The sequence below is a fragment of the Panthera leo genome, chromosome A1 (genome assembly GCF_018350215.1).
Source record: "Panthera leo isolate Ple1 chromosome A1, P.leo_Ple1_pat1.1, whole genome shotgun sequence".
Lineage (NCBI taxonomy): Eukaryota > Metazoa > Chordata > Mammalia > Carnivora > Felidae > Panthera > Panthera leo.
Genome location: NC_056679.1, coordinates 116,582,024 through 116,594,149, shown reverse-complemented (window position 1 = coordinate 116,594,149; position 12,126 = coordinate 116,582,024). Strand labels below are relative to the sequence as shown.

Genomic DNA, 12,126 nt, shown 5'->3' with positions numbered 1-12,126 from the left:
GACGGGAATCTCAGGCGTCTGGATCCTGGAGTGCTAAGGGTTTCCCAAGCCCATGGCTCAGGCAGGCTGGGTCAGGGCACCTGTGACTAGGGGATATGCCTGTGTCCCCTGCAGGAGGCTGAGCAGGAGCTGCTAGCACGAGTCCAGTCCACACTAGGCTTGGTGGCCCGAGGGTACAGTGTGTCCCTACTGCTTCGGGGTCGGGAAACAGAGACACCTCGGCTTGTACCTCAGGTGAGTCCTGGGGGAGCTACCAAGCATAGGTCTCATGAGGCTCAGGTGTTGTTTCCTCCAGGAGACCTTTGAGAAACTTCCCTTCCCCTCCCTAGCGGACTGGGCCCAGAGGGTGAGGGTCAAGACGGGGTGGTGTGCAAACATGAAATATCCAGCAAGGTCTAATATTCACAGTTTTTCATAATACCGATAATAAACTTGAAAGTTTTGTTTTCAGGGCTTCGTCAAAATGCCCCCAAGTCAAAATAGCTGCCTCAGAACTTCATCATAGGCAGGCCCCTGTTTTAGGAAACAGCAGGTCTCATTGAAAATGTCTACTCATTTGACTGGCTCACTGTGAACCGTGAGGGCTGGGGCTGTTTCTGTCTTGGACACTGTGTCCCTGTGTCCGCAGCACGTAGCATAGAACCGGGCATAGACTTCACCGTCACGAAACTGTTGAAGGACAGATTTATCCTTTCTCCATCCCTACTGAACCCCTTTCTCCACTTTAGCTGTTGCAGATGCTGTTTGAGGAAACTCTGGCCCACAGGGGCGCTGTTCCTGGGGTTAGCACCCTTAGCCTGGTGCAGGTGAGACCCTGCATGGAAGGGAGCCCTGGGAACCAATGGTGGTGCTGTGGAAAGGGCCTGAAGCTCGCAGGCAGCCAGAAGAGACTGAGTCTAGCCTCATCTGCCACTGACCAGTGTGGGCTTGCCTCTCTGAGGTCTCCTATTTCCTGCCTGAAATGGCTGAATGTTGGTGCCCTGGTTGACTCAAGGAGCCCCAGCGGGAGGATCTTGTGAGATGAGGTCTGGGAAAGGCTGTTTGTAACTGGTGTTGTGCTTGTGTGATTGCAGCTCAGCCCCAGTGGAAGGACTCAGGACCTGCTCTCTCCAGGGAGAGAGAACCTATCAGTGTTAGACGTGTCCCCTTTGGGCTTGTGAGTCTCCAGGGGCCAACGGGATCTGAGGGTGCTTGTCTTAAGGCAGGGCTGAAACCCCCAAACCCAGCCGTGGGAGGTTTCTCCCCACTGCCATGCAGAAGGGAAGCTCTGCACCTGGGGTTGTGCTCATTACACCCACTCATCATCTTCCCTGCAGCTCGTATCCCCAGCCCTCTCACTCTTCTTACCCTATCCATCTACACCTCTTCCACTCAGTCATTACCATCTGGGTGATGTGAGTATCTCGTTGAGCAGAACTGGGCAGATGACAGGAGAAAAAAGGTAATGAAGATGAGAGGCTTTCAGGGGATATACTGAGCTTGGAACCTTGGGGATGGTTCTTACAGGCTCTTGGGACCCCAATGGACTCCCCATGCAGAGGTTCTGGGGGGCTGGACAGAACCCCAGAACCTCTTAGGAGGTGCTTAGGAGTTGAGCTCGTCTCCCCATCCTCCAGGGTGGTAGAAAATGCCAGTGAGGTGGAGGTGTCTGACTCAAGAGCTGCCTCAGAGCTATACTTACAAGCTGCAGGGGATGAAGGCAGGTGAGGACAGGAGGGCACCTGTCACCCCCAACCCCTATCCCTTAGGCATTTGGTCTCATCCTACCCTGTCCTCCACAGGGCCTGCTCTCTGCTCACTGTCACCATGTCCTGCCCAGGGCCTGACCCTCCCGAGGGGCCTGGGACCCGGGGTATGTGGCGAGGGACCTTGAGGATCCTGCAGCTCCCCAGAGACCTGTAAGTCTGATGGAATCTTCTGACTGCTTTAGGGAACAGGGTGGGGGTGTGGCTGAAGTATGGATGCAGAGACCCAGGGCAGCCTCAGAGTCTCATTTCCTCACCTCTGACATGGTGAAGGACTCCCTCCTTTAGCATTTCTTTTTTTTTTTTTTTTAATTTTTTTAATGTTTATTTATTTTTGACAGAGAGAGAGAGACAGAGCATGAGCTGGGGAGGGGCAGAGAGAGATAGGGAGACACAGAATCTGAAGCAGGCTCCAGGCCTGTGCTGTCAGCACGGAGCCCGACACGGGGCTCAAACTCACAGACCATGAAATCATGACCTTTGCTGAAGTCGGATGCTCAACCAGCTGAGCCACCCAGGTGCCCCATCCTTTAGCATTTCTTATAAGGCAGGTCTACCAGCAATGAACTCCCTCAGCTTTTACTAATCTGGGAATACCTTAATTTCTCACATGTTCTTGAAGGATAGTTTTGCCAGATATGGAATTCTTAGTTGACACACTTTATTTTCCCAGCATTATTTTTAGAGAGAGAAAGAGAGCAAGCAGAGTGACAGAGAGAGAGATGGAGGGAGGGAGAGAGGGAAGGAGGATCCCAAGCAGCCTCCACACTGATGTGGGTCTCTATCCCACAACCCTGCAATCATGACCTGAGCTGAAAGCAAGAGTTGGATGCTCAGCCGACTGAGCCACTCAGACACCCCTTTCAGCACTTTAAATATGTCATCTCACTGCATTCTGGTCTCCATAATTTCTTTCTTCCTTTTTTTTTTTTTTTTTAAGATTTTATTTTTAAGTAATCTCTACATACAACATGGGGCTCGAACTCACAACCTGGAGATCAAGAGTTACATGCTGTACTGACTGAGCCAGCCAGGCACTAATGGCTTCCACAATTCATGATGAGAAATTGGTTTTCATTCTTATGGAGGATCACTCGTACCATCACAAGTTGCTTCTCTTACTCTGTTTTCAAGATTCTCTCTTTGGCTTTTGGTGGTTTGATTATAATGTGTCTTGGCATGAATCTCTTTGAGTTTATCCTTCTTGAAATTTGTTGAGCTTCTTGGATGTATAGATTCATGTCTTTCATAAATTTGGGGAATTTTTGAGCACTATTTCTTTGAATATTCCTTCTGCCCCTTTTTCCCTCTCTTCTCCCTCTGACAGTCTCATTCTGCATGTATTTATACGCTTCATGCATCCACTGGCCTCTTGGGCTCATTTTCCTTCATTCTTTTTTCTTTTTGCATAATTTTTTTGACCTATTTTCAACTTTGCTGAGATTCTTTCTTGTGCCCACTCAAATCTGCTCTCTAGAGAATTTATGATTTCAGTTACTATACTTTTCAGCTCCAGAATTTCTACTTGGTTCCTGTTTTATTTTATTTTATTTTATTTTATTTTATTTTATTTTATTTTTTTATTTTTATTTTAAAGTAAGCTCTACACCCAGTGTGGGGCACAAACTCACAACCCCAAGATCAAGAGTCACATGCTCCCCTTGCTAAGCCAGGCAGACACCCCTCTTTTTGGTTCCTTTTTATAATTTCTGTGCTTCTATTCGTACTTTCTATTCATTGAGACATCATTTTCTTGATTTCCTTTACTTTTCTGAGCATATTTAAGATAGTTGGATTAAAGTCTTTAGTGAATCCAATGTCTGTGCTTCCTCAAGGACAGTTTCTATTAATTTTTTTTCCCCTGTGGGTGGGCCATGCATCTTTATTTTTTTTTTTTAATTTTTTTTTTTTTTAACGTTTATTTATTTTTGAGACAGAGAGAGACAGAGCATGAACGGGGGAGGGGCAGAGAGAGAGGGAGACACAGAATCGGAAGCAGGCTCCAGGCTCTGAGCCATCAGCCCAGAGCCCGACGCGGGGCTCGAACTCGCGGACTGCGAGATCATGACCTGAGCTGAAGTCGGACGCTCAACCGACTGAGCCACCCAGGCGCCCCTGGGCCATGCATCTTTATTTGCATGCCAGATATTTTTTTGGTTGGAAACTGCCCAATTTGAGAATTTTTATTTTTGTAAAGATTATATTCTTCATTTTGTTGGTCTCTTACGTCTCCATTTCTTTTCCTTAGGCTCTGACATTTTGGATATGATAATGGGGGAACTCTGAAAAAGAGATTCCCCATCCCCTCTAGGGTTTGCATTGTTGCTTGCTGTGGGCTGCAACTATCTGTTTGCTTAGTTACTTTCCAAACAATTTTTGCAAAGGCTGGATTCTTTGTTGCCACTGAAGTCTCCATTCTGTCATCTCAGTGGTTAGCTAGTGACCTGACATAGAATTCCTTACTCTACTGGGACAAAAACATTTTAAAGGAATAAAAAGAGAAAGAAAAAAAAATTTTAAAAATCTCCAGCTTTCCATAGATGGGCTCTGTGTTGGGTCAGTCCTTCTATGCTTCACCATTCCACTTACACCTCTGCCTTAGCCTTACTTCCTGCTTACAGTGAGCTTAAAAAAACAGAGATGAAAACTTGCCATCTTCTCAGGTCTTTTCTAAGCCTGCATCCTGCTCTGGGCATGTGTGTGGCTTTCTAGATTCCTTGGTGCATGGGGGAATTTTCCTTATCCCCCATCCCCCCCCCCCCCCACCGCAATCTGACTCCCCAACTTTTCTTCCCAGTCTTTCCATGCATCTGTTGTTTGCCCCAACTGTTATTTTTGCTTGTTGTTTCATCTTTTCAATGTTTTGAGCGACTATCATCTAAGATAGCTGCTCTGCCCTGAGAGAGTTCCAAGGTAAGGGAAACAAAAGGAAGCCCTTTTCGTCAGTCCTCTGGGGGGAACCCTAGACAGTGAAAACAACAAACACAGTTCCTTGGGAACAAAATCTACTCTGCTCCCTCCAGAGCCAAGCACCCCACCTCCAGAAACATGGGCTGTTGTCCTCAAGACAACTTCTGTGCTGGGGAGGAGGTTGGGGCTAGGTTAAGTTAAAACACCACAAAGATCTCAACATACTTAAGTTGCTTTCTCCTGGGTAAGCATTCACTTGGTTGTAGTAAACCTTTCACTGTCTCCCAGAGTTCCTGTAAGGTTGATCCTGACCATTTTTTCCACATGTTGCTGAAAAAGGACAGATCCCCAGAGTTCCATGCTCTGCCATTTTTGTGGATGTCACTTTGCTTTGCCATTTTAAATTGGGTGATTAGGGGTACCTGGCTGGCTCAGTTGGCAGGGCACGTGACTCTTAAAGAAAAAAAAATTTTTAACATTTATTTATTTTTGAGAGACAGAGCAGGAGCAGGAGAGGGAGACACAGAATCCAAAGCAGGCTCCAGGCTCTGAGCTGTCAGCACAAACCCTGACGCGGGGCTAAAACTCACAAATCGTGAGATCATGACTTGAGCTGAAGTCGGATGCTTAACCAACTGAGCCACCCTGGTACCCTAGGGCATATGACTCTTGATCTCAGGATCGTGAGTTCAAGCCCCACGTTGGATGTGTTGCCTACTTAAAAAATAAATAAATAAAAAATAAATTGGGTGATTAGTCTTCTATCACTGAGGTGTAAGAGCTCTTTAAATATTCTGGATAGGGGCGCCCGGGTGGCTCAGTTGGTTCTCACAGTTCATGAGTTTGAGTCCCTTACCAGGTGAGCTTGAGCCCTGCTTCAGGCTCTGCACAGTGCAGAGCCTGCATGGGATTCTCTCTCTCTCCCTCTCTCTGCCCCTAAATCTCATACCCTCTCTCTCTCTCTAAAAAATAAAAATAAACAAATAAAAATAGCATAAATATATACATACATACATAAATGTATGTTCTGGATACAAGTCCCTTATCAGATAGACAAATTAAATTTTGCACTATGAGAATATATTATTTGTGTAATTAAATAATAAAATTTAAAAAAGGGTCTATGCAAGGTTGCAAATCTGCCTGGTGGTGCACCAAAGTTCTGGAAATAGTCAACCTTTCCATCAGATGTAATTTGGATCAATTTCTTTCCCCATCCACCAGTGGACACCTCCTTTCTTCCTCTCTCCTTCTGTCAGAGATTGCCCCCTGCTGCAGGTGTTGGCTGGTAAGGTTATTGGTGAGGAGGTAGAGGGCTCTCTGCCCTGGATCGTGTCATGGCTCCTGGAAGGAAACAACTACACTGGTCTTCTTCTTCGCCTGGACCCTCAAGGTGGCCTGGGGAAGGGTGTGGGGTTCTTTGGGGAGCTCTGACATCTAACTTATGCCTGACCACCCCTCTCACCAAAACACCTGCAGCCCCAACCCCAGTCCAGAGATAGCCTCACCTCTGGGAGGGTCAAGATTCAGAAAGGTCCCAGTATGGCTAGGTTGCCAAAGTCTGGAAAGGCAGGGCTGATAGTAAAAGCAACCCCTAGCCCTTCAGAGGCTTTCAACAGTTAACCAAGAATTTTCACACTAATACATTTTATTCTTACCACAACCCCATGAGACACATCTAACTTAGGGAGGGAGGCCTAATTTATAAATGAGGAAAGGGAGGATCAGAGAAGGGAAAGAACTTGCCTATTTTCATACACTTATTAAAAATCAGGCCTCTCTGAAATGATATGATGTCAGAGACTTAGGGGAGGTCAAGTGGAGGGTATAGATCAAACAAGAATGGCTGTGAGTTGACAATTATTGAAGCTGAGTGATAAGTAGATTGAATTTCCTATACTTTGTACATGTTTGAAATTTTCTACAATAAAAGTGAAAAGAAAGAAAAAGTCTGGCTCTCCATATCCAAAATTAGTAAGCATACATTAATTTGGCTAACATAATCCCAGACCACACACTGTGCCAGGCCCTGTGGAGTAAGGAAGAAAAATTAGGCCAGTTCATGCCCTTAAGGATAAAGCAGTGAAGGACAAAAGTATGTTTATCCATAGGCCAATTTGGTATCCTGATTAAAGGCACAGGCTTTAATGTCAGACAGAATTGGGCTTAAGTTTTAGCTCTGCCACTCACCAGGGAGTTGCTTGTCCTCTCTAAGCTTCATTCGGTTCATCTGGAAAATGTGGGGGTAGGCAGAAAAAATTAGAGTTGCTGCTTCATTGGAGTGTTGTGTGGATAAAAAGAGGTGATCCACAAAAACACTTAGCATAGTGCCAAGCCCATGTAAAAGCCTGATAGGTGTTAGCTATTTTTTGTAAGTAGTATTAATAAAAATTAAAAGTATTACAGGCAGTGTGCTCTGGAGTCCAGAAGGAGTGATTCACTCCGAGTCTCCCCTTATTAGGTGGCTCCCTGAGCTTACTCAGAGCTGCTCTGTTGGGGGCCTCGGGAAGGAGGATGCAGGTGAAACAGGTGAGGCCCACCCAGTGGGATGCAGTAGAAGAGGCACGGGCCCGCCGGGCAAACCTGAAGAGCTTGCGTTCAGGCCTCCTTGGGGACACCCTCACAGAAAGTGGGCTCAGCCAGCTGGGCAGGGCACTGCGAGAGTTGCGGGTAAGCAAGGTGAGGCCTGGAGGTGCTGAAGAGAGTAGCGGTTGGAGCCTACCTTAAACCCTCTCTCCATAGGTGGTAAAAGCCTGGAGCCAGTGCCCAGGAAGCCAGATGCTCAAAGGGGTCAAAGCTGAGGCTGTGGGGCTCCCAGAACTACAGGTATGTTTTCTGGCTCAACTTCTTAGGAACCCCATTGATGTCTGCCTTCTCTCCTATTTACAGAGCACTATGAGGAGTCCCTTTCTTTGTTCACTAATTTATTGATTTCCAAACATTTTAGTGACTTCTCAGTGTGTCAGGCATAGTGCCACGTAGGCCCTGGGAAACCCCTGTCCTCATGGAATTTGCAATCTTCTGGAGAGAAGCAATTATAACACCATGATCAGTGCTTTGAAGGCCTTATCAACACAGGGTTCAGTAGGGCATCTAAACACTTCACAGGGGATGTTGATTTCTGAAGGAGGTAGCCAGCAAAGATGAGTGAAGAACAAACATTCCAGGCACAGAAAATAACAGGTCAAGTCTCGGAAGTAAGCAGGCGCTTGATCTCTTTGGGGGACTGCAAGCAGGTCATTTTGCTGTAGGATATTTTGAGGAAGAGTCAAGAGAGAATGATTGAAGAGATAAGTAGGGGCCAGGTCATAAAGGGCTTTGTAAATTTATTGAGATGTTTGGACTTTGTCTTGAAGGTCAAGGGGAAGCCATAAAATTACTTTAAGCAGGGAAAACAGTATTGCTCACATTTTTCAGGTCAGCAAACTGAGGCTCAGAGAAGGGATCTGAGTGTCTCAGGGTCACTGAGATAATCAAAGGCAGCAGAGGTACAAACACCCAAGTCCTTAGGTTCAATATGCTTTTGCATCCGTTTAGAATGCATGGCCTCTCCTGTGCAGAAGGGGGTGCTGTCTTCCAGGATTTGCCAAAGGGCGGTTGGAATGCTGCTTCTGTCCACCTTCTCCTGGTCCTACCCTTTTCATACTTACAACTTGTTTTTACAGCCCTGAGCTTCGGGACTTACGCATGTAAGCTCCCATTTATTGAGCAGCATCTGCTACTGCTTAGCGCTTTGGGTGTCTTATCTCATTTCGTGCTCTCTACAACTTTTTTTTAAAAAGGTTTTATTTATTTTTGAGAAGGGGAGGGAAGGGGCAGAAAGAGAGGGAGACACAGATTCTGAAGCAGGCTCCAAGCTCTGAGCTGTCAGCACAGAACGCAACGCAGGGCTCGAACCCAAGAACCATGAGATCATGACCTGAGCCAAAGTCAGACGCTTAACTGACTGAGCCACCCAGGTGCCCCTCTACAACTTTTTTTTTAAACGTTTATTTATTTTTGAGACAGAGCATCAACGGGGGAGGGTCAAAGAGAGGGAGACACAGAATTTGAAACAGGCTCCAGGCTCTGAGCTGTCAGCACAGAGCCCGACGCGGGGCTCGAACTCATGGACCGTGAGATCATGACCTGAGCCGAAGTCGGCCGCTTAACCGACTGAGCCACCCAGGCGCCCCTCTCTACAACTTTTTAAAAATGTTTTTTTGTTTATTTGATTTGTTTTGAGAAAGAGAGAGAGAGAGAGAGAGCGAGCGAGCAGGGGAGGGACAGAGAAAGAGGGGGAAAGAGGATCTGAAGCAGGCTCTGTGCTGATAGCCGATGCAATGTTTGAACTCACAAACCGTGAGATCATGACCTGAAATGAAGTTGGATGCTCAACCAACTGAGCCACCCAGGCACCTCTATAACTTTTATTAGTTCCATTTTACAGGTGAGGAAATGGATTCAAAAGATTAGACACCTGCCTGAGGTTATACAGCTAAGGAAAGGAGGGCCTGAGACTCTGATCTGTCTGATTTCAAAGTCCTGAGCTTAACACGTACTATCCTAGGAGGAAGGGGATGGAATTCCCATTCTTAATATATTCTCTGCAGGTGATAGATTCAACAGCAAGCCACAGCCCAGGCTTCCAGGGAGAGCCCAAAGGTGGGTTTGGAGCTTGGGGTGGAGCTGGGTGCCCTCCACCTTTGTTGGGCTTAATTGCATTTTCCTCCAGTAGTAGGAGTAACAGCATCTCTAGGACCTGGGCTCCACCAAAAGCATCCTCCTAGGCACTCTGAGGAACAGGTAATACCTCATGTACCCCAGAATAGCTGGAAGCTCTTGGGGGCCTGAAGAGTTGCAGAGCACAGCTAACATGTCTACCGCTTCTGTGCCCCAACATCAGGGACAAATATGGAGCTTCTGACAAAGAGAGGACCTGACAGGCTATGATTCCTAAGAGAGGGGCATGGGAAGGCTGTTTTCCTACTGGGTCACATTAGGAGTATAGGATCCTTAAGGCCTCCATGGCACCTATTGGCAGAGCCAATACCTTTCTCCCATGGCCCCAAGTCTCTGTCCAGGCCACAGGCTCTTACAGGACAGTTAGGTTCCAGACGTAGTTGTAGGAACAGCCCTGGTGGTGGGGTTCTGTTGGAAAGTTGGGCACCGTATCCCGAGGCTGTGGCACACACAGACTTCTGGCTGAGCCTAAACTAATGCCATGTAGGCCTGGCACGCCCCAGATGTGGCCCTGCAGTTCTTCTTGGCCCAGGCACAGAGGAAGAGACTTCAAGAACAGCACCAGATATGGATCCAAAAGGAACTGAAGCGTTTGGAACAGGAGGAGGAAGAGGTGGAAGGTGACCAGGTCAAAGGCCTGGTGGCCGGAAAGGAGGTGAGGAGGGTCAAGTAGGGGACTTGAGGCTTCTTCTAATTGGTTCAGGCATTGTGTTGGGGGCTGGAATCCAGCCTCAGTCACAACAGAGTGGGCCATACCCTCTCTCATGATCCTGATAGCTTTATGGGGGACAGATGTAGCAATTTTCAGGGCTAAGTGCAGTGATGCAGGGAGTTAGGGGCTTGTGGGGACAAAGAAGAGTGCCTGACTCAGGCAGGAGAGGAGCAAAGATGGCATCTAGGCTGAGACTTGAAAAACAAATCAGCCAGAGGAATTCACTAGACTGAACTCCATGTGTGAAGTTCATACGCATCACATAGAGGCACTGAATATACTTGTTTGCCCAAATTAGGAAACAAAACTTGTGAGCGTGAGGGGATGGGAGGATACGTTCTGAGGACTATGGTTTATGAGCAAAGGTCCAGAGGGAAGCAATGGCAAAGTACAGTCTGGGTACTGCAGATTGTCCATCTGGGGGGCCCCGGCAGGTACATGGTCAGAGATGAGGCTAAAGAGACCAGTGTGTGCCATGCCTCTGAATTTGGACTTTACCCTAAGAATGACAGTGAACCATTGAAGGGCATGTGTCATCTCAGTTCTGTCCCTCACTAGCCATGCAAATTTGGGCAGGTTAGGTCACTTCTCTGATTCATGGTTTCCAAATCTAACTACCAGATTTGGAAAACTAAAATGGCAACCACTTTCCTCCCCTGGGTTTCATTGGCTAAAATGAATGAATACACATGAAGTGTTTAGGAACAAAGCCTGGCACACAGGTGGCACTGAACAAAGAATATGTATTATCACTGAAGGCCTTCGAGAGGCAGAGATGGCACCGGGAGCAGACACTATGGAGACTCCAGCTGGAGGCCCTTCAGGCAGAGCGGGACACTGCAGAGCAGGACCTCATGGCCCTCTATGACGTGCACGTGCAGGCTGCCCGGGCTCGGACATGCCATACACTGCAGGTCAGTGGGGACAGAAGGCAGGCCTTGAAATGGTTCCAAGGCTGACTGACAAGCATCTCTGAATCTGGGCACAGGTATTTCGAGCCTGGCGAGGGCTGTGGGAGGAGCAGACCATGACCACAGAACATCACCACCGCAGCCTGCTGGCTGGTATCCTGCAAGACACGCTCCAACTGGCCACACAGAACCAGGAGCTTCAAGCCCAGAACCAGCAGCTTCAGCAGGGTATAGGCTAGGCTGGGGCCAGTCGTGCTGGATGGCTGCCCTGGGAAGAAGTCTGGTGATCAGTAGTCTTTCAGGGGCAGCTGCTTCTCTCTTCATTCTTCACTGTCCCAGAAGGGAGAGGGAGCTGGGATAACTACGCTAACCTTCACTATGGATAATGAACGATACCACTAACCAGGTCTCGTTGTGTCAGTCCCTGCTAGGTACCTAATATCCACCTCTTCATTTTAGCCTTTTTCACTACCCTATGTAGTAGGTGCCACTTGACCCCCATTTCAGAGGTAAGGCAACTAAAGCTAGGAGAGGTTAAGTAACTGCCCAAGGACAAGTCCGCTAAGTCACAGAGCCAGAATTCAAATTCAAGCCTGTTAGAACTATAGTTCTACACTGCACATGTGGTGGTTCACAAGCTGAAGTGTGCAGCAGAATCACTTAGCTTATTAAAGAAAAAAGATTCCCAAACCCTACTCTCCCAGATTCTTTAGTAGGTCTGCAGTGTGCGTGTGCGCGTGCGTGTGTGTAAGCTTACTAGGTATGCTCCCATGGGAGCAAGGCCTGATGTTCCTCTGGCCATGAGAAGAGATGGCAGGAAGGAGTATCAGTGAGGGAACCAGAGGAAATAAGAATCAAAACCATATTGAATCCATGAGTTCTCTAGCCTAAAACTTGGTTTGTCCTGCCAGGCCCAGCCAGGACCTTCTATTCCCAAGAGTCCCTCCAAATTCTCCAGGGCCCAGGCTTCGTGCTTTAGAGAAATTTGAAAAGTTGTGACAGAACAGTCTCCACTCCATGGAGCCCTCAAAGGAAATAATGCTCCTAGCAATAGATAGAAGTCTTTTCTCCTAGTCTATCAGTTACTCGAGGATTAAGACATTCAGGGCACTAGGACAACAAAATT

At 47.4% G+C, this 12,126-nt stretch overlaps 1 protein-coding gene across 1 annotated transcript; it reads left to right on the top strand.

Moving 5' to 3' along the window:
* Positions 1 to 737: 737 nt before the first annotated feature.
* Positions 738 to 12,075, top strand: LOC122230042. The gene is made up of 10 exons (XM_042955695.1): positions 738 to 806; positions 1,074 to 1,156; positions 1,617 to 1,703; positions 1,782 to 1,898; positions 5,915 to 6,063; positions 7,117 to 7,325; positions 7,398 to 7,481; positions 9,865 to 10,032; positions 10,848 to 11,003; positions 11,078 to 12,075. Exons 1-10 carry the CDS (start codon positions 738 to 740, stop codon positions 11,237 to 11,239), a joined length of 1,284 nt encoding a protein of 427 aa, XP_042811629.1. The 3' UTR covers positions 11,240 to 12,075.
* Positions 12,076 to 12,126: the final 51 nt, after the last annotated feature.